Source organism: Anser cygnoides, chromosome 5 (assembly GCF_040182565.1).
Source record: "Anser cygnoides isolate HZ-2024a breed goose chromosome 5, Taihu_goose_T2T_genome, whole genome shotgun sequence".
NCBI classification, from domain to species: domain Eukaryota; kingdom Metazoa; phylum Chordata; class Aves; order Anseriformes; family Anatidae; genus Anser; species Anser cygnoides.
The window spans coordinates 39,585,625-39,608,467 of record NC_089877.1 but is presented as its reverse complement, the minus strand read 5'-3'; the positions used below and the strand labels follow the sequence as shown (position 1 = coordinate 39,608,467).

The 22,843-nt window shown below is 37.4% G+C and overlaps 1 protein-coding gene across 1 annotated transcript in view; it reads left to right on the top strand.

Moving 5' to 3' along the window:
- The window catches only part of MUC2 (mucin 2, oligomeric mucus/gel-forming), a 76,557-nt gene that overhangs the window by 305 nt on the left and 53,409 nt on the right, over positions 1 to 22,843 (top strand). Inside the window, 24 exon segments of the mRNA XM_066997591.1 lie at positions 1,390 to 1,654; positions 3,661 to 3,775; positions 4,197 to 4,287; positions 4,682 to 4,791; positions 5,032 to 5,248; positions 5,706 to 5,831; positions 6,371 to 6,488; positions 6,806 to 6,944; positions 7,619 to 7,729; positions 8,066 to 8,135; positions 9,976 to 10,113; positions 10,963 to 11,127; positions 11,708 to 11,802; positions 12,571 to 12,697; positions 13,359 to 13,614; positions 14,507 to 14,559; positions 14,840 to 14,949; positions 15,374 to 15,525; positions 15,980 to 16,118; positions 16,713 to 16,823; positions 17,184 to 17,363; positions 18,405 to 18,644; positions 19,301 to 19,457; positions 20,558 to 20,686. Coding sequence (XP_066853692.1) covers positions 1,390 to 1,654; positions 3,661 to 3,775; positions 4,197 to 4,287; positions 4,682 to 4,791; positions 5,032 to 5,248; positions 5,706 to 5,831; positions 6,371 to 6,488; positions 6,806 to 6,944; positions 7,619 to 7,729; positions 8,066 to 8,135; positions 9,976 to 10,113; positions 10,963 to 11,127; positions 11,708 to 11,802; positions 12,571 to 12,697; positions 13,359 to 13,614; positions 14,507 to 14,559; positions 14,840 to 14,949; positions 15,374 to 15,525; positions 15,980 to 16,118; positions 16,713 to 16,823; positions 17,184 to 17,363; positions 18,405 to 18,644; positions 19,301 to 19,457; positions 20,558 to 20,686 — 3,414 coding nt within the window.

Genomic DNA, 22,843 nt, shown 5'->3' with positions numbered 1-22,843 from the left:
TATGAAGTGCTTGGAAAATATTTTCAGTATTACTTTTCTTTCCATGTGTTGAGAGTTTCTTAGGCATTACAACTACTTGACAGAAAGAAATTACAGAATTTCGTTTGGTTCGTTGTTACACAATGAAGAAAGCATATGATCGTGCATTACATGGTTACTTTGGAACAACATAAATGCTTTCTTCAGAAGTGAGCATACTGACATTGGACAAAGCTCATTTTGTCATTCAGGACATGAATAATCCTTCTCTACAAACTCCAATTTACTCTATATGTTATCAACTTTAAAGTGTTGAAATTGAATGCTCGTACTGATAATTATTTTAGAGAAAGGTGATTAATTTTGTGCAGTGTTTGAGTTTGGGATATTGATCTTGGTTTGCTGTGTCTTGAGTTTAGCAATAGGAGGAAAGCGCTACCTTGCATTTTGGATCCTAGTTGTGAGCTGTGGGCAAATCTCTGTGTAGCCTTCATTTTGGGGAGAGAAGCATACCAGCTTGGTTAGTACCATCATGGCTGGATGCATCTGGTATGATCGATACCATCAAAGTACAGTAACTTTGAGGTCCCCATGGTAGTTCTGCTTTCTCAGATTAAACACTGCAAGAAAACCCTGTGGAGGTGAGTGGCAAGTGTGCTCTTGTCAAACTGCCCAAGTATGCTCAGCTTCTATGCTCACCTCTAATCTGCAGCATCTTGAGATTTACCATGGCTGGAAATGGAATAAATTTCAGAGCATCAGCTTTATATTTTTTCTTTTTCTTTTTCTTGGCTGCTACTGCCACAGTTATTCTCTACCCTATCTTCTGCAGAGCTCTCTGTGGTAATAGAAATCACTATTTCAGTTAGGAAAATGAATAATTCTTTAAAAACTCCTGCTATGCACAGATTTTACCTATTTGTCCTCCAGAATAGTAGTGGCACTTGCTTGACTTCTTAACTGTTTCCTTTCTAGTGCATGTTGCACCGGGGAAGGAAATAACTCTTAGAAATACTAAATACTACTAATATATCACTGTGATTCAGAATAAATTCATATATTTGGCGAAGCAACCTCTATTGTACTTATGCACCACTTGTACTTATTGTACTTATGACCACTTGTTAGTGGTCAGAGGGTTAAGTTTCCCCACCTCGCAGATTCCTTCACCTCAGTGAGGACTGCAATATATACCCAGGTCCCAGCAATATTTGTTAATGTCTTGTTTTTCATCAGATATTCACGTCTCTTCTGCTTAATAGGCAGATACTTGATTAGGCTTGAGATATGGAGTCACCATGCATTTAATTGCAAATGGCTTCTACTGTATACTGCAGCACTTGCCTTCTCTTGACTCTAGTTCCTTCATTTCACTTTTTTCCTGACTACTACTTTTTCATAACTTAACAGGAAGGACAAGAAATCATGGACACTATGTCTGCAGCACTTGGGGAAACAACCACTTCAAAACTTTTGATGGAGACATCTATCAATTTCCTGGCATTTGCGAGTATAATTTTGTTTCTGACTGCCAAGAGACTTACAAGGAGTTCTCTGTCCACATTCAGCGTGGTCTGAACAGCAATAACCACCCTGAGATCCAGTATATTCTATTAACAATCAAGGATTTCACGGTGTACCTCCAACCAAAACTGACTGTGGTGGATGGGCGGATGTAAGTACCTTTAGTGTAATACTGCTGGGAAGCTAAAAGCAAGATAAATTCTTTACACATCTGTCTGTATACCTCTTAAGTTAATAGCTAAAAACATTTCTATGAGCCAAAAAAGCCATTGAAAATCCAGCATAAAAGTTGCTTTGGGGAGGGGCTTTACTGTGATAAAAATCTGTTCAAAGATAGAAAATAGCGTTCTGTTCTCCAGGGATCATACCAGAATGCATAACAAAATAACATGAAGTTACACAAAATGCGTTCTTGCCCCAAACTGAAAAAGCCCCTCACCGTGTACTCAGGTCTTATAAAGAACTCCATGAAAAACATGTTTAGAAATCCTTTAAAAATTGTTTTTCTTGAACCAGGCCTCTTTTTATCTCAAGTATTGTTCATAAAACAATAGATCCTTTATGAACAGAGGCTTGTAGAACAGGTTTTTGCTGCATGCAGGATTTAGTTTTTGTAGAACTTAATTTCCCATATTGCTCTTTAAATGGGTATGATCCATTTCCATATACAATACCATTTCACACCACTGAAGTGAAACCTGCAAAGCAGATAAATCTATGAATTTGCCTTTTGGTGCCTGATCCACTGCTTAATTGAATGTTATAGTATTAGAAGAAATAGGAATATTCCACGCTGTGATATCTAAGAGGTGAAAAGCTGCCCAATGTTTTATAATCCTCTCTAAAAATATGATCAAGTAAGGCTTCATTGTGAAGGACAAACAATGCAGCCAGAAGTAGAAATAATGGCCTCTGAGTTCCTGCCTAGTATTTAGATGTGTGAGTCATATGGCCGTATTAAAAATACCTGAGGTAAACAGTTGGAAAGATCCCAGCGACAGGAGATAAGGAGATAAAATTCTCCCTGTCAAGACACTAGTTAAGTAGAGACATTCATAGACATATAAATCCTAATAGATAACAATTACCACTGGCAAGTCTGTAGAAAATGTACAGGTTATTTTGACTGGACTCCAGTGTACACTCCTTTTGTTTGAACAGACTCAGTCTTTTCAATTTTATAGGATGAGGCTGCTTGCCACAATCCCTTTATTGCCAGATGAATTTCAGCGGTGTGACTTGTTCCATAGTGCACCGTAAGACAGATATACACAAATAGGAGAGATGTCCCATGAATTGATTCCTTATCAGACAAAAACCTTCTATACCCAGCCTTGTGCAAAATATCCTATGTCACATTAACATGCATTACTGTCACCATTAATAAGCTTGGTTCTGCCAACTGAAAACTACTGGACTGACTACTGAAACTAACTACTGAATTTCTCTTAACATGCTTCCTTCTCTACACATTTTTCTAACAATTTGTTGTCAGTCCCCATACCTGCCTATGTTTTTTGAATTATCTCTTGAAGTGGAAAATCCATTCAAAAGAACATTCATTCTTTCTGAAATGGTTGCCAGAGTTTTTAAACAGAGAAACTTCTATTTATGCTGTTATTTCTTTGGTAAAAGTAAATGATTAGTGAGCATTTGAATATTCTCTATTAATACCACAATGATGTTGAAGAAATCTGGATTTTTTTTTGCCTGTTTTTTTTCTTTTTTAATTAAAGAACCTATGCTTTCGAGGAGCCTTTTGCCACTGAAGTTGCTTTACAACTTAAGGGCAATGAGTTTTCTTGTCAAGTGTCAGCGAAGGAGATTTTTATGCCTCATTAAAACCAGGCATCCTGTGCAGCTAGAATCAGATAGATAGAAATATCAAATATAGAATAGAATAAAATAGAATAGTTCAGTTGGAAGGGACCTTCAAAGGTCATCAAGTCCAACAGCTTGATCACTTCAGGGCTAACCAAAAATTAAAGCATAACATTAAGGCAGTATCCAAATGCCTCTTGAACACTGACAGGCCTGAGGCCATGGTTTCCCTAGAGGCTGATTTCTCCATTCATTAGGGTATTTGGCTTATCACAGATATTCACACCACCCTTTATGTTTCTGTACTAATTCAAAGTCTGTGATTTTTTTTCCTAGAGTCAAAACACCTTACTACAGCTCTGGTTTGCTTATTGAGAGCAGTGACATTTACACCAAGGTTTATGCCAAGTTAGGCCTGATTCTGATATGGAATCAGGAAGATGCACTGATGGTATGTATAATCAATTTCTTTTTATCTAGCATTTCCTGAGTTTAACAGACTACTATAGACTGAACAGAAGTAGAATTTGATGGACTGAACAGAGCTACAGTGTTAGGCTGACTCATCCAACTGGCTCTTAGTGTACCTTATTTTAAAAAGGTAAAGTTCCTTTCTCTGCAATGTGACAGAAGTAGTAGTATGGCATGCAGATGATCTTACTAGTCAAAAGAAAGGGAACGGGAGCTTTCTGAGAAATAGCTGAAGTTTTTACTGTAACACCCCACAGTCTGATCTGCATTTTCCTTTATTTGCCTTGTAAAGGACCGCTATCATCAATTTACCTAATTTCCAGCAAGACTTAAATTTTATGTATATAGGGAAAAAAAAATGTAATTCTTTTCTGTTTCCCCCTTTTCTTTCCATTACCTAGGTGGAGCTGGACAGCAAGTTTAGCAACCAGACCTGTGGTCTTTGCGGGGATTACAATGGAATTCCAATCTACAATGAGTTTATCAGTGGAGGTGAGTCATCATACCACACTGACAGTTATCCCAAAAGATAGGCTCATAAGCATTGTGTATAGGAGCATCACAAGAGAGCAAATTTTACCTCTGATATCTCTGTGTTTGTCTAAGAGTAAGCATTGTATTCCAGTGCTGCATTCCTAGTCTACGCCTGCTTTATTCCAGGTTCATCATCTTTTTCTCTTCTCTGCTGGTCTTCTTTTCTTGTTACCTGTTTAAATTTTTAAGTACACTTCAAACAGAGATAATTCAGAACAGAGATCCGCATTTGACAGACCTAGTTTGTATTATAGTAACTGCTTTTCTTAATCAGTAGAGTCACAGGAATCAGATGTTCCTTGTTGTCAATTTTTTGGTCTTAGCAAAACCTCTTGTTAATTTTTTCTCACAGTGGCAAGCTACAATGCAATTACATATGGGAATTTACAGAAGATCAGCAAACCCAATGACAAATGTGAAGACCCCGATGAAACTCTGGCTCTTCCAAGCTGTAATGAACATGTGAGTAATCCTACTTGTGACCTTTGGTTTCATAGGCACATGGAGACATCCTGGCACTATGGAGTGTTTGTGCACGAGGAGATGGGAAGATTTCAGCCATTCCAGGGCAAATGGTTTCTTCTTCCTTGCTTGAGTAATTGTTGCTGTTCAGGAGAATACAGTTTTTATGACCAGGAAAGGAAGTGTCTAGGAGGTCAGGTGCTTACAAATCTCTTAAATAATTTTACTCTTCCTCCTTAGCGTGATGAGTGTGAGAGGCTGCTGACCTCCTCTGCATTTGATGACTGTCAGTCACGCCTTAATTTGGAAATGTACATCCAAGCCTGCATGCAGGACAAGTGTGCATGTAATGGAAATGAGGACTCCTTCTGCCTCTGCAGCACCATCTCGGAGTATTCTCGTCAGTGTTCGCACGCAGGTGGCCGGCCGGGTGAATGGAGGACACAGTCCTTTTGCCGTAAGCAGCTATATCAATTTTACAAAAACAAATGTCTCATGAATGTAGCGCTGTGAAATATTTAAATTAATTTCTCCTTTACAAAGTTATAGCCATACACAATGAATTGCATACCAGTAGTGCAATAAACTAAATGCTATGGTTTTGCTGTTTTCTTCTTCTATTACCTTGATTATAAAGAAATCATTTTCAGCAAATAGAAATTCTGTTCCCCTTAAAAAGCTCAAGATCTGATACTGTAGGTGAGTGAGATAACTTGATTTATTCAAGACTGAAGGGAGAAAATAAAAAAGGCAGGGATAGCAATTCAGAAACAAACATTAAACATGCTTTGCAAAATGGAGGCTGTCTTGGGACACCACCAGCTTGAGGGGAGTGGGTCATATGATCTGTATTTTTTCGAGGAATGATGGACTTCTCACTCAAATAACTGATGGTGTCTTTCTCATTTTTTCAGCCAAGACCTGTCCTGGCAACATGATCTATAGAGAAAGTGGCTCACCCTGCATGGATACTTGCTCACACTTGGAGATCAGCAGCCTTTGTGAGGAGCACTACATGGATGGTTGTTTCTGTCCTGAAGGCAAGTGTATTTCTAGTTCCTGTATGCGCATGCATCTGTATTATTTTTACTTATCTTTGTATTAGAAAGCAAAACAAGAACAAAACTAGGAACTCTAGCAAAGGAGGTATAATTAAAATATTAAATGTCATCAAATTGTATCTTAAAATTATTATTGCAACTCATTATTTTGAGTTAAATTCTAGGACTTATTGTCAAATTTAGAAAAAAGATTACTATGACAGTATAGGTTGTATGCCAGAAGGTCTGAAAAGCTGAAGAGGTAAAATTTTGAGATTGTTATTTTATATTTTTATTAATCTTTTCATTTGTGTATAGTTGTGCAAATGGCTAGGCTAAGATTTTCAAAGCTGGATGAAAGTGTTTTCCATAGCTCTTAGATTACAAAAAATTAGAAACACTTTTCTTCAGTTTTGCTTACCTCAGCCTCTGTTTTCTGTGCCAAGTTGAGAATGTCCCCCCTCTCAGATTTTCTTCTTTGTGGAAATTGCTCATTTCAGAAGGAGCTGTAATGGTTTGTTTACTGTTGTGCTTTACAGGAACTGTGTATGATGATATTACTGAAAAAGGCTGCATACCTGTTAGCCAGTGCCACTGCAGACTCCATGGAAAGGGGTATTCCCCTGGAGAAACCATTACCAATGAATGTGAAGAATGGTAAGGATCATGGTTATACACCTTTTTTCAAATGATTGTATGTGGGTCTGTCCTTTTCAATATTCCACTTAGTTGTAAAATTCCTGAAAACATTCTGAACTTATGTATATGTTGACTGTCTATACGGCCAGTTTTCTGAAAAGTTGTCTTGTATCTATAGTTTATGAGAGGGGGAAATCTTAAGGAAATGGTCAAATAAACAGTTTTAAAACACCTGGGGATGTGTTGCCGTTTGCTAGCTATACAGATGCTTTCAGTGCTCTCAGCTGCTATAATACCAACATGCATCTCTGGATTATTTATTTCTCTATTTATAGCACCTGTGATTCAGGCAGATGGACATGCAAAGATTTACCCTGTCCAGGCACGTGTTCAGTGGAAGGAGGTTCCCATATCACTACCTTTGATGGGAAGAAATACACCTTCCATGGAGACTGTTACTATGTGTTGGCCAAGGTACTGTGTACTGTAAGGCTTTACTCTCATAGAGTAAAGGCAAGTAAGTGTTTGCGCACTTATGTAACAGCTGTAAATTTTTCTTTTATTCCACTTTTATGGGATTAGGGAAGAAGAAATGCTAAAAGAGTGACGATTTCAGGATGGGCTATAACAGCCCCATGGGAGGACTCGGGCCCTTGCTGCAATGGGTGGCTTACTTAGCAGACTACATATGCTGTCATTACCCAACGGAGTCCTTCATGTGTTAAAAAAAAAAAATCAAAGCAGCATGCTGACTACCTGGATAGGTATACTGCAAAAAATTGGCAGTTGTCAGGATTAAAATGTCTCAGCCAGATCTTTATAGCTGTTTCTGTGTTTGAGTGTCAAAACCAGCTAGGGAAAAGAGCTTGGCAGCTATTTCATTCATTTATCCCTAAAGTATCTAGTGCCTGTTTTTCCAGAGAATGACAAAGATCTTGTTGAACTAGAAACCATACCACTGTTGTTTTTTGTTGTTGTTGTTGTTTGTTTTTCTGAAAGTGTTCTCTTATGGAGATAGCTATAAAACCTCAGTTTTAGCACTAAGTTCTACAGCAATTGTTATTGTGACTGATGAGTTTAGTCATTGTTTTGGAAATCATCTTGTATGTGAGATGTTTGATTGGACATTTATTTCCCTGTCATTGTAGGGTACTGTAAATGATACTCATGCCCTCCTGGCAGAGCTGGCTCCCTGTGGCTCCACAGATGGGCAGACCTGTTTGAAGACTGTTGTGCTGTTAGTAGATGCCAAAAAAAATGTAAGTGTTGAGTGGGTTCTCCTGAATGTTTTGAAAATTAGCATATTTCCTATACTGTGGAGCAATAACCAACTCTTTTTGTTACTGCCATGAATTGTTGTAGGCAAGTGTAATTGAAACACTGAATAGCAAGACCAAACTTTGCTCATATTATACAGGCCCACTTCCACTTTAATTTTAAGACAGATTCTTCCTGTCCTAAATTTTAAGTTCTAGCCACGGTCTAAATGTGCAAAATGTTGGCTCTTCTCTCTCCCCTCATATAAAGTTATTTTTTATCAATTTGTGTTCCTCTTAGTACCTGGAACCTCATTGATCCTATTTGCTTTTGTACAGGTGGTGGTTTTCAAATCAGATGGCAGCGTGTTACTGAATGAGATGACAGTGAATGTGCCTCATGTATCAGGTAAGGGATACAGCCTTAAGTGTTGTCACACAGCTGACCTCTCATGTAGGAATGTATTTTTTCAGAGACAAAAGTTGGAGAGAGGCATGTGAAATATGTTCAAATGTTGAAAAAAGAACTGAATGTGTTCTGAATGATTTTGAGGTGAATGTGATTTGATCATTGTCACTGAAAATTTCATGGACAGATTCAATATGTATGCAGAGAATGACTAAAAAAAATGTCCCTTTCTTCATACAGCTTGAATATATTTTGGCATGTAACTTGGGAAGAGGAATTGTCAGGGCTTAAACTTAAAGTATATAATTAATTTACTTACAAAGCAGCGTTTAGCACTTTCAAAGTCTGGGTATGTGATGTTGGAATGTCCTAGCTCTCAGTCGTCGTAAGGCTCAGGCATGTGGACCCCACCCCACCACTTCCCCATGCCCTTTTGTCTGTGGAAAGAAAGCCTGGCACAAGATAACTGCCATATTTTATGGTCAACCAAGGCAGGAAAGAGAGATGTGCTATGTAGTGTCCTTTTATCTTCCTAGCTCACTTGAGACACCAAAATATTTTTATATAATCAGTGGACATAGACACTTCCAGAGACTGACTCAGATGACCTAATTTAGGACCCTAACTTCTGGTGGGATGTAATTATCAAACAGCAGCTGTGATGTCCTGGAGTAACTTCTGAAAGCAATGTAGAACTTCTCTTTATCACTCCCTTTCAGATATGCTCAGGCAGCACACTGACACAGTATGTGTTGCTTCTTATTTACCAGCCTATCTGCAGATGATAAAATACTTGCAAGGAAGTAATTCTTTATCTGAAAGGACAAGCATTCATGGGAGGAGACAGTTGTGAATGTTTATTTTAAAACAATTACAGTGTCTAGCTGAAGGTTTAGAGAAATAAAACTGTTCTAGGCAATAAAGTAGACCATCTAATAAATGGATTAAATAGATAAATAGAGCATATAATAATTGATTTGCTATAAGAAATTATGTATCAGGAAATAGGGAGCCCAGTTCCTCTACTATGCTGATTTTATACATAATTCTTCTGGGTTTTCTATAATGGCTTGATTATGTTATATTGTCCATGTAAAATATAAGAAAATCCAGAGCCTTTTTTTTCAAGTACCTTACGACTAAAACAACATTTAGAATTAAGTGGTTTTATTTTGTTAATATTATTGTGTGTGCAGTTTTTAAAATAGGGCAAAGCATTGTTATCCCACTGGATCAGGGCATAAGTTGATCGCTAGCTAAAAAACGACATTCTCTTGGATAGTATCGCGTGTTGCAGGGGCTTGTTATATATAGCATGTTATAGGGTTTATAATATTGCATATTATGCAGCTTTAATTTCCTTTCCAGAAGTATGCAGCAACAGCTTATGAGAGAATTTGACTGGAAGGACCACTGGTCTATATCTTTCCCATATTTTGCTCAGGAAAGAGTATCTAAGATTTTATTAGAAGCAGTATATAGCTGTGTATCTCTTGTAGAGACACATCCATTACTCAGTGCACACAGCAGTGCTGGGATAATATTTTCTCAAAAAATCTCTTCCTTTTCAGATTGCTCATCATAAATGAGTTTGTATTGAATCTGCCTTGCAGAAAATCTGAATTTGGTTCTGATCTTAGGGCCGAGTCATTTTAGGTAATTAACTCGTTAAGTTAGTAAGTCTATTGTGTCTAGCTGACCAATGATCTTTAGAGGAAAAAAAAATATTCTGATCCTGTTCTCTGGAGTTTTTATGACAAACAATATCTCAGAAGCTAATAAGAAATGTTTGTTTCAGCAACCGATGTATTTACTACACAGTTCATGTTTTGTTTTTCAGCCAGCTTCTCAGTTTTCAAGCCGTCTTCCTACTACCTCATTGTACGAACTTCTTTTGGGCTTCAGCTGCAGATCCAGTTGTTTCCAATCATGCAGCTGTTTGTGACTGTCGATCAATCAGTCCAAGAAAATCTTCAAGGTGAGTGTCCACTCAAATGGGAAGCAAAGCTATGCTGTTCCACAGCTGAAGAGTCATATATTCTTTACATGGGTGGTAAATCATAGAATTGTAGAATGGTTTGGGTTGAAAGGGGCCTTAAAAATCACTTAGTTGCAACCCCCCTGTGACAGGCAGGGACACCTCCCAATAGATCAGCTTGCCCAAAGCCCCATCCAGCCTGGCCTTAGACACCTGCAGGGATGGGGCATCCACAGCTTCTCTGGGCATCCTCTTCCAGTGCCTCACCACCCTCATAATGAAGAATTTCTTCCTAATATCCAGTCTGAATCTACTCTCTTTTAGTTTAAACCATTTTTGAGTTTAAAACTGCTACCCCTTGTCCTGTCATGCTATTTATTGAATTCAGAAGACTAAAGACAGAAACCAGAATACTAGAAAAGAATTGATTCAAGCAAACTAGAAATATGTTATTATTTCATATTGAATTTCACTTATCATTTCTGTGCCAGTGAATGAAAGTTTCTTAGAATATTCCTTATTTCTTTATTCAGTTTAATTTCAAACTATCCACCAAACCAGGCTCTTAGTAGACTTTGTGGTTTTAATTTCACCAAAAAGCATTTAAAAATACAGATTTTGGGGGTGATCTCCTGAGGCAGAGATATCTTTAAGAAGATTATTCTTCTCAGAGATTTAACATTTAAAACAGGGTTCCTAAATTTTGAGTACTTACAAGTATGCATTAATACTGAGGTAGAAGAATCAGCTGTATGAGTTTCTGTCTCCAGTGTTTGAGATTGGTTGTCCCTTTGACCTTTCAGAATGAGAATGAGTAATAATTAGGGAAAATGTTTCCTTTTTCAATAGGTCTTTGTGGAAATTTTAATGGAATGGAAGGTGATGACTTTAAAACAACCAGTGGATTGGTAGAAGCTACAGGATCTGCCTTTGCTAACACATGGAAAGCTCAGTCAATCTGTGCAGACCAGGCAGAGAGGCTGGAAGATCCCTGCAGTCTCAGCATTGAAAGTGGTAAGCACACTAATAAGTCGGATGGTTGCCTCCTGCCAGGAAGAGCAGCCTTTGCTGTGTATTACTGCAGCAGGCATGTAGGAGTTGCACTGTGATGTTCATCTGTTTTAGAGGACCGTTAAATTAATCATTCATTTCTGCAAGTATGAATACATAACAGCACTGATTTCACAACAAATTGGAATGAAAGTTTAAGGAGAGTTGGAGAGGAATCCTGAGCTGGAAGACAGGGAAGCAATGACATTAATTTATATTACCTGCAAAGGCATCGCATAATTCCTAGTATTATTTCTTATTATGTTCAACTTAGCTTTACGGTCCCCAAATGGAAAGGGCTGTCATGATTCTATGTAGAAAACTTGCAGCAGTAAGATTTTTGATTTTATGATTGTGTGTCTACTGCTAGATAACTGAATCATAGAACAGAAATACATCTGCAGTGACTGCGTGTAGTTTCTCCACTCCCCAGAGTGTTTATATTGTTGCATTGGATTTATTGATGTGACAGCACGAGGAAGATAAGTGAATGTAATGAATATGATTATGTAATGTCATTTTCCTCCTTTTTTTTTTTTTTCAGCAAATTATGCTGAGCATTGGTGTTCTTTGCTGAAAAACTCAGAGGGTCCTTTTGCAAGATGTCACTCAATCATTGATCCTTCAGAATACTATAAGGTATTGCAATCTTGCACTCTTTTTAGTAGCGCTTTATTTCAGGTGGATGGTACAGACATCGTTGCTCAAATGTTTTAGACATTACTGAATGGCTTGGCCGTAAGAGCTGGTGAAGTTTTTGTAGTGATTAACCGAGGCAGCATAGCTTGTATTCAAAGTATTTTCTATAACAAGATTCTCATGGTGTGCTCCTTTAGAAAAAGGTAACTTTATTCTTCTTTTTTATTTATGGTTTGTATTTAATGTACATTTTAGCGGATTGGATTTCTGAACTGGAAAGAAAATTCAACAGATGCAGGTATATACAGAAGTGTAAGTGAAGGTTATCTGAGCAAAAAAGAAGAAATTCCTAAGTCTTCACATATACTTGGAACTCAATCTGAGCTCAAATTTTGTGAAGATCTTCATTAATCTGGTTAATTTGCCATTATGATTTTTTGTAGTTGTGGATCTCTGGCTTTCTAAGTTGTAACCAAAAAAGAGTGGTATCAAAATCCTTTATGGAAGGTGTTGTTAGGAAGCTGGCTGCTTTTTAAAGATTCAAGAGGCTTTGCTTAGGTTAGGATAAGCATACAAACATTTTTATTCTGGATGAAATGAAGCAGCACTTTCAGTCTCTGAGCTTTGTCCATTCCTTCTATTGTTTGTAGATCATGGGAATTAATAAAAATGACATGAGAGAAAGGGTGCAGGATATTTAATAGCAACTGAGTTGGAATAGCTAATTGTTCGCCTATGGGCGTATTGACCCCTTCATTCCTTCTTCAGAGATGTAAATATGACACCTGCCTCTGCAAGGACAATGAAGAATGCTTGTGTGCTGCCCTGTCCTCTTACTCAAGAGCCTGTGCTTTCAAAGGGATCATACTGGGAGGCTGGAGACAAAGCATCTGCAGTAAGTAGTGGAACTGTAATCCCCATGAAATTAATTAGCCACCAGAAATGAGTAGGTTTTCTCTGAGTTTAGTTGTCAATGATCTTAATGTTAAGAGATGTGGAGTATTTTAGAAATGACTAATGGAATTAAAATAGACAATGCTTATAGTGTTAACTAATTTATGCTATGTTCTTTAGACCTCATTTGTTTATGACACACATTTCAAACTCAGAAGGCAGTATTTTTCACTTTCACCTTCTTTCCCCACTTTAAATAATGCTATTTCCATCTTTGACTAAGGGAGTCCCAGCCATCATGGCTTTTACGTTGTCTTTGCCTATCAGTGTCTTTGTTTATCATTGTCTATCCTTTTTAATCAACAGTACAGTATTGTTGGGAATAGGAGTTTGTTAAAACATGTTCTCTCCCTGGTTATCTGTATGTGAAACATATGGGTATGAAAGTACCAACTATTAGTAGCAGTTAAAATGAAATTTTCAACTGATAAACAAAGTTAGGCTTGCATTCTTATGAGTTATGATATTTTTCAGTTTAGTAAAATCTAAGGGAGTATTTTTACCATTACTTGCTGCACAGCCAAAGAAACCAAAATAGAAACATGAAGATTAAATTGTCTATCCTGCATTTGTTGTATATCAGTCTGCTATTTTCCTTCCAGCTGGTGAACTGTCTGCCTGCCCAGGAAATCAAATCTTCCTTTACAATCTTACAATGTGTCAGCAAACCTGTCGTTCCATTGCTGATGGTGAAAAGCACTGCTTGCAAGACTTTGCTCCTGTGGATGGCTGTGGCTGCCCAGATAATACATACTTGGATAACCAGGATACATGTGTGCCTGTTTCCAAATGCCCGTGTTATTACAAGGGGTCATACCTGGAACCAGGGGAATATGTCATAAAAGATGGAGAGCGTTGGTATGTTTTATTGTGGCTTCTCATTCATGGGGATAAAAGCCCTTTTTAAATTTAGTTATTAAGTGTAAGCCATTAGGCTACTAATGGTGCTTTGATGAACATTTATAATGTTTCACACTATCGTCATGCTGAGCAAAATATTGTCCTGTTGCAATGTAATTCTTTAATAAGTGAGAGGTACAGCTTTGTTTGGAGTTGTGAGTACCAGCCTTCACAAGTAATGAGCCCCTGAAGCTGCACTGTCATTAGGATTTTGTTAAACAAAGGGAAAAAATAAGGTAATAAAAGGCCAGCTATTATGTTTTGTTATTTTCTTTTCTGTCAGAAACTGATTGCTCATGTTTTCCATTGGAGGAAGGTCCCCTTGATAGGTATTTGGTATACCATAGGCTTTTGAAAGCAGTTTTCACAGGTCTAGTATTTTTTATCATGAACACTCTGACAACTGTTTGCTGCAAACATAAGTGCAAACTCTGAAATACTTCCTTCTCTCCCAAAGAGGACTGAACTGGGAGAAGAAGTGTACAGGCCAACAGATTTACAGCATATTACATGAATGGGCATGAAAATTTATTGTGTATGCTTTGATTTAAATGATCATTACTATCTCTTTACTGAGTTATTATGAAGCATAGTATTAAGGATTAATAGATTAACATTAATTCCTTAAAACATAATATTTCTGTGCATTATGACTAAAATCTCCACACACCGTTTCACCAAGTGAATATTCATAAGTGCACCTCAATAGAGTTTACCTTGGAATATTAGTAGAAATTATTCAGGATGTCTGTGATACATACTTTCTTCTTTATTTTAAAATCCTTAAATTTAAATTAAAGATACTGAAATTACATTTTTCTGAATTTGTCTTATTTCACTTCTTTCCTAGTGTTTGCCGAAATGCAAAGGTCCAGTGTACTTCAGTGTACATGAGAATGAAAAGTAAGTGGCATTCTATAAAGTAACAAAACCAAAAACAAACAATCCAAGCCTCCTAGCCCCACAATGTACTTTCAACTTGAATTCTCTATTTATTTTGCTTGTTGTTTTTTTCTTTTTCTGGAAAAGACTTACACATTTTCACTTTGTTCTGTCTTCACTGAGTCTCTTTTTTTCATAAGGATGGACATTCCTTGGGGTTTCTGTCTCAGTGACTACCACCCTTCACACGCACTTGTTTTGCCTTTTCTCAGTTAACCTAAACCAAAAATGTACCTTTCAGGTATAACAGAATGCCCTTCTAACAAAACCTACTTTGACTGCAACACCTCCCCGAACTGGTCTTCACAAACGCCTATACAACTTCGCTGTGGTACTCCTCAAACCGATCATGTATGTGCTTAATTTTTCTCCATGTCATCTTCTTTATTCTCTATTTTATAAATGACACAGTGCAACCTGTATTTCAGAGAAAGTAATTGTAACTAAAAATTTTTGTTTCCCTTTCTTATTTATCTTTCTTTATTTTTCCCCAATGATTTTAATCTGTTGCCAAAGTAATGGTGATTCTACTCTTGTTTAGCCTCTCAGTTTTGTTTTCACTAAGTGTTCTGTAGAGATGTACCTCCCAAGCAAATCCAATTCAGGTTCTCAGACAATCAAAAAAAAGAATGAAAAATGTTAGGAACCTAGAAAGAAAAACCTTAAAAAACAAATGAATGTGAGGCTTGTTTGTACCAGAGTGAAGTGAAGAAAAAAAGTGGAGAAAAATTTAATACTTTTTAATAAGGTAGCAATTTCTCCTTCTATTCCCTAGTACCAAGCAGAGTGTGTCTCAGGCTGTGTGTGTCCTGAAGGTTTGTTTGATGACGGCCGAGGGGGCTGCGTTAAGGAAGAAGACTGCCCATGTTTTCATAACAATGAGTGGTATAATCATGGACGGAGCATAGCAGTGGACTGCAATACCTGGTAAGTTATTATTCTGTGTTTTCTTCTAGAATATATTCCACGTGTTAAATTAAAAGTCATATCTAGGCTTAAGTACTATAGTAGCTATGATAGCTGCAAGTATATAGTCTTTATTTTCTGGCACGCTTTTTGCTGTCTGAGGAAACAAAGGTTGTACTGAAAATATTGGGGTAACTAGCTGCTTCTGTTTTCAGTAGGCATCTCTTATAGGGGAAGTGCACTCATTTTTTAGGCATAATTACTAACCGATCTAAAAAAAGTAGCTAGTCAGAGCTGAAAAACGTTATAAACTTAAAAACAGGCTAAACTATTGAAGCTGAGACTTAAGACACTCAGTAAAACCAAAGTGGGTATTATGAAATTGTATCAGGTAGCTGCTTGGTTTGTTCTGCAGTTTTCCAAAGAGCACACTGTTGGTGAGATCTGAAAAGTCAACTTTTCTGCTCTCTTCTAGTACCTGTCAGAAAGGAGTCTGGAGCTGCACTGAAACAGCGTGCTATGGGACTTGTATGATCTATGGCAGTGGCCACTATATCACATTTGATGGAAAATTCTATGACTTTGATGGGAGTTGTGAATACGTGGCTACTCAGGTAATGCTCATCTGCACTGAACTGGCATCTTGCAGTGCCTTCCAATTGCCTTGAAGATCTAATTTCCTTTTCGGTTTTGCCATTTCTTATTGGCTGTCATCACTATTCTTGAGATGTTTGCAGATTATGCCATGATAAATTCTGTATTTTTAGCACAGGCAAACTGTGTGAATGTTTTCTTTTGATACAGTGTACATAAATTGTATGTAAAAGGACTAGTTTATAGTGAGAGCTAACAGCTCATCATCATAATCTGAAATAAGTGAAAATCCTGAGTTTACAAAACAAAAATATTTTTATTTAAAGATAATTGCTTGTTTTGTTTCATTGCACAACTTGTTTCCCAGGTTCTGTCAAACATGAGACTCTGCATACTATATGTATGCCCAAACATATACACATACATTTCTGTATACATAAAATGTATTTGTTAGTGCATCTGTAAAAATATAGGTATGTAGGATCTTATATATGAAGCAGTAGGAACAATTTATACATTGTGGAGATTTAAGTGTTTGCAATTATTATTAGATTGAAATAAAAATTAAATATCCTACTCAATTTTCTTATGCTCATTTATTCCTTTTCCCATAGGATTATTGTGGTGACAAAAATTCTGTTGGCTCGTTCAGTATCATCACAGAGAACGTCCCTTGTGGAACTACAGGTGTCACCTGCTCAAAGGCTATTAAAATGTTTCTGGGGGTGAGTAGTGATATTCATGAGTGTATATCAATATTCAAGTATTTCAAAAAAAATAATGCTCTGAATATATACAGATACAAAGCCACATCTAGCCACTAAAGACAGCTATAATAAATAAAGGTTAGAGACCCTATTAAATGTGTGAAGGTATAGATTCTTAGGTACTGAAGTCTGTTCTAGTTATCTCAAGCAAAGGTGCTACACCACGTTCTGTCATCCTGGAAAGTCATCCAACAGACTTTGAGTTCTTAGTTTCAGACTAAGATGTACTGTCACAAATGTCTAATATTTCATCTCATCAGTAAAGTTTTATAAAGTTTTATAAAGTTTTATAATATTTCTCATCTTTTTAACTTTCAGAAAACTGAGCTGAAGTTGGAGAACAAAGATTATAAAGAAATTCAGCGAGATGTTGGTGATGATGTGTATTACTGGAACAAGACTGTAGGCCTCTACCTCGTTATTGAGGCTAGCAATGGTGTGATGCTTATCTGGGATAAGAAGACCACAGTTTTCATCAAGCTGACCCCTGATTACAAAGTTAGGATCTCTCTGTCTTTTTCTGAAATAGTAGTATGAATAGATGAGATAAGAAAACATGGATAATCTTTTATTCTGACTCTGAATTTAATCCTGTATCTTCTACACATGAATGATTAGCTTATGTTATTACTATCACAGCTTGCAGGGGTGCAAGGTTTCTTACAGTCCATTAACGTGCATCACAGAGGATGCATAGCATACGATTGCAATAAAGCTAAGTGTCTAAGACATTCAGAGTTTGCGAATGTTAAGAGACACTCATCCAGAGTATTTTAGGGGATGTTAATTGACTTTATATGAACTTGGAAACCTGCATAGAATCTCAGCTCCAAGTCAAAACCACACTCCCTGTGCAATGTCAGGAGATGGTTCAGATTTCTGAAAATCAGGGCGCTGAATTACAGAGTACTAACTTCACTGGGCTGAATGAGGAGGTGCAGGGTTAAGTAACAGGATCATAATTCTTCATGGGTCTGATATACCTTAGTATATATATCACTACCTAAATTTCACTGCTGTGGGTAGGTTGCTAATTTTTTTTCTTTCAAGAAAAATGAGTGCCTGGCTTTTTTGTTTCATGGATAAAGAAATGATGCTAAGTACATCAGATGCTTTTAATGAAAAAAATAGTTTTGAGCTGAATTCAGTTCTCTCAGGTTTACATTAATAATATTCATTCAACTGAATTACAATAAATTGAGAAGAATGGAAAATAAATTCATTCTTCTCAGCTGAAAGAAGCTTAGCCACTCTTCAGTGTTAGAAGTGGGATGAAGGGACGCAGGCATGGAGATACGGTGGATATAATTGGTTTTAAAAGAGGGAAGACTTGGCAGCTGAGTAGTTTGCTGAGTACACAGACAAATGAAAGTTTAATTTCTGTACAAATGAGTTGGAAGTAAAGGTGAAAATACATCATTTACAGGGAGAATCAATTGTCCTTTTTAATGTCAATGTTTTGTTCTTACTTTATGTGAGTCTGCTTCTCACTTCCATGGTATAGTTAAAAGCTGTGGGTATGTTCATTTCCTTTTCCAGGGCAAAGTGTGCGGTCTGTGTGGCAACTTTGATGACAAGTCTAACAATGATTTTACAACCAGGAGTGGGCTGCAGGAGACTAATGCTCTGACATTTGGGAATTCCTGGAAACAGTCTTCTGTGTGTCCAGATGTCACAGAAGAGGTTAAGCCCTGTGATTTGAAACCACATCGCAAGTCCTGGGCAGAGAAAGAATGCAGCCTCATCCTGGGTGATGTCTTCAAAATTTGTCACTCCAAGGTTTGTAGAGAGCAGTAAGTGATGGGATTGCACAGTGCATCTGTTACTGTAGGAACAGTGAGATATCAGAAATGAATGAAGAGAGTTAAGTAGACTGATGTTCAGCTAAGTCTTCAGTTCAGCTAGAGGTGTTAGCACAGTTCAACTAGCCTTAGCTTCTATATTGATCCCTTCAGGAGCTAAAATCCAATCCAGGTTTCTCCTCTTCTGGTCCCAGGCAAAAACATAGAAATGTGTGATGAGATAAACTCCAAATCTGGCAAACACAAAATTCTTTGCTTTGTATTTCCTGTTGAGTGCAGCCTTTTTGAGGTTGGTCACAACTTGGCTGGCAAAGCTTGCTGAAAAAAAAAAAAAAACAAAACACCAACTTCACTGGCATTAATCCAACTCATTATTGAGGGCAATAGAATGGAACTCAGAAGATGTGAGCACTGCAAAAGACTTTTATTTTTTTAATCCTAAGAATTTATGAAGGTGCTATATTACTTTAAGTCCATTTTTATACAAAATACATTAAGCAGTTTCTAGCCTATAATGTTTGGTAATTCTTAGAAACAGCCTCATTCCTGCCCAGCTCAGTTCCCAGATCTCAAGAGGTATCTCAAGCTTATTAGTTTGGATATGAACTGGGGTAACATTCCTTTCTCCAACAGGTGAACCCAACTCCTTTCTATGATGCTTGTGTTCATGATGCCTGCTCTTGTGACAGTGGTGGAGACTGCGATTGCTTCTGTTCTGCAGTTGCTGCATATGCTCAAGAATGTACCAAGGCTCAGGCCTGTGTTTTCTGGAGAACTCCTGATATATGTCGTGAGTAATAGCTAAACACAACCGTGTCTTTCTGTCTGCTGTCAGAAAGCCTATTAAATAAACTATGAATACTGTAATACTGTCCTCTGCAGGGTTGTGCTGGCTGTGCAGAGTGATTTATTTTCACAGCACATAAGGGAACAAATAGAACTAGTAAATTTGTGTATATCAATTATCTTTTATCTAGCCTAGCTTTTTTTTTTTTTTGGGGGGGGGGGGTGGGGGGAGGTGGGATAGTTTTAAGGCTAGGTGTCAAGTGATCCTTCCATTTTGCTTGATAATTGGTGAACTCCAAGTCCTGTTTCCTTTCTTCTTGTTCCTTTTTGCAAATAACTCAGAATTTGGTTTTAACAAAAGTACATAGAAGTACCCCTGTGTACATGAACTTAATCAGTATTGACTGTATTAAGCAGTGTCCACTAGCGGTGCTAATGCTCTTACCATTATGTGTAAAATAACATTTAAATTCATATTCCCCTCTCAAAAAAGTGCCAGAAATGTTAAATTTTTGAATTGTAAAAATTCATTCTGATTCAGAATTAAGACTAGTTTAGGTTTCCAAGTGTAAGAACTTGTAAATTTCAGTTAGCTCTTATTTCTAGGTTTATGAAAGCTCCTACCTCTGTCCATAGTCAACTAAGCTGAATTCCATTTAAGTTGTATTCATAATGTCTCATATGCTTGTTCATGGTCTGCTGGAGGTGACTGTCTATGTGATACGCCAAGTAGAACTGTTTTGAATATATACTGCAGGAGACTTTTGAAGCTTGCTAGTAGCTAGGGAAAAAAAAATCAGAACTTCACCCTTCATTTTAAATTTAAATAAATACAAATTCTTACTTTTTTGTGTGGTTTGAATCAAACATTTTCACCCTCAGCTTAAGTGTTTAATATCAAAATCTTATGCCTCAGAGTTTTGACCCCAAATTTTGAGGGTATCCTGTGTTTATGCGTAGTAGAAGAAAATCCAGGACCCATACCTTAAGAGAAATTTTGCTAGCTTAACTTGTAGATTCATTTAGCTTTTACCTTTAAACATATGGGCTGAGCTGCATTTTGGCAACTGTATTTTTAATCAACTTTCTTTTTTTTCTCATCAGCAATATTTTGTGACTACTATAACCCTCGTGACGTGTGTGAATGGCACTATGAGCCTTGTGGCAGTGATGTCATGACCTGCAGGATGATTAATAATGTCAGCACCAATTTTTCAGTACCATACCTGGAAGGTAATAAATTCCTTGCAATTTTGGTCTTCTATTTCATAAAACTTCATCCAAGTATGTTTAACAACTATGGATAAGTCACTCATCTTGACAAGATATTCCTAAATATGTTATGTTGAATTTGTGTCTCCAGTCACATGTAAATATTTCATGTAATGTAATTTATTATTTATTAACACCAGTGGATGTTAATTACAAAACTAAGTCTCTGCTTGGATAATATCCTGAAACATGTAAAATTATTACACCATTATTATTTTTAACAACATTCTAAGAACGTTTCAAGAAATGGAAAGCTTTTTACATGATAAAGAAGCAAGTTACTGATAGTTATTTTTTTTATTTTTTTAATCTTATCATTGCTTGATAACTATGATACAACTTGATAACTGTCAAGTTATATGCTTGATAACTGGAAAGGATTTCATGTTATGGAAACTGCAATGATCCAAAAATGTGAATGAGGTTACAAGTATTTTCTGTTTTACTGGATCATAAAGGAGGAGAAAACGGGCATCTTTTTGTCCAAACTGTCTTTTTGGTCTGAACTGGAAGCAGTTATCTCCAGTTTAGGTGTTGCAAAGAAATGCCCAGATTTTGGCTTTGTTATTTTACTCCTTGAACTGACGGTACAAAATTGAAAAAAGCAAAATCAAAAATAAAATATAAAAAGAAAATTGACCCTATAGTTTGGAATGGATTGTCTTAGATTACTAAAAGTAGGGCAGACTTATTTCTGTTAGAACATTTTTAGTACAGTGTTGCAGTGTGAAATAGTGTAAGGGGGTCTTTGTGTAACCATGACTTGAATTTTATGAGAGTTTATTTGGAAGCAGAACATAATTTTTAAAGTGTATTTACATGAGAAATGCAATGGGGATTGACAGATAATTAACCCCTTGCAGGTGGGGTTTGTGTCACTGGCTGAGAATACAAAAAAATGCAGATAAATGATCTGCTTGGGGTAGAGATGCCTGGTCTATTAAGGGCACATAAATAAGACCTAGTATTCCAATAAATGTAGTAAAAACCTGTTCATTATTGAATCCACTTCCATATTTTTCCCCAAAGTATTATTTGAGATAGTGATGACATTTTAATATCTGTAGAAAAATCAGTATGTTTCTTTGTCTTAAAATTACTAGCTACCCATAGAATATAAGGGTTTCTCTGATATTTTGAACTAGGAAAAAATACACTTCCCTGGTTTTCATGAGTAGACTCTTCTTTAGTTCTCCTCACCTTAGTATTATAAATGAAAATTGATTAAATTTTAAGTCTTTTGGAGAGTCTAATTGTCCAAGGATTCATTTGAATTGGGAATTTTTGATTTCATAGAATCATAGAATATCCTGAGTTGGAAGGGACCCACAAGGATCATCGAGTCCAACTCCTGGCACCACACAGGTCTACCCAAAAATTCAGACCATGTGACTAAGTGCACAGTCCAAACACTTCTTCAACTCCGACAGGCTTGATGCAGTGACTACTTCACTGAGGAGCCTGTTCCAGTGCACGATAACCCTCTCAGTGAAGAACCTCTTCCTGATATCTAGCCTGAACCTCCCCCTCACAGCTTGACACCATTCCCGCGGGTCCTATCACTGGTCACTAAAAAGAGTAGGTCGGCGCCTGCCCCTCCACTCCCCCTCATGAGGAAGCTGTAGACCGTGATGAGGTCTCCCCTCAGCCTCCTTTTTTTCCAGGCTGAACAGGCCAAGTGACCTCAGCCACTCCTCATACATCTTCCCCTCTAGGCCCTTCACCATCTTCGTAGCCCTCCTCTGGACACTCTCCAACAGTTTAATGTCCTTTTTGTACTGTGGTGCCCAGAACTGCACACAGTACTCGAGGTGAGGCCGCACCAGCGCAGAGTAGAGCGGGACAATCCCTTCCCTCGACCGACTAGCGGTGCTGTGCTTAATGCACCCCAGGATACGGTTGGCCCTCCTGGCTGCCAGGGCACACTGCTGGCTCATATTCAGCTTGCTGTCAACCACAACCCCCAGATCCCTCTCTGCGGGGCTGCTCTCCAGCGTCTCATCGCTGAGTCTGTACGTATAGCCAGGGTTGCCCCGTCCCAGGTGCAGGACCCAGCACTTGCTCTTGTTAAACTTCATGCGGTTGGTCATTGCCCAGCTCTCTGATCTGTCCAGATCT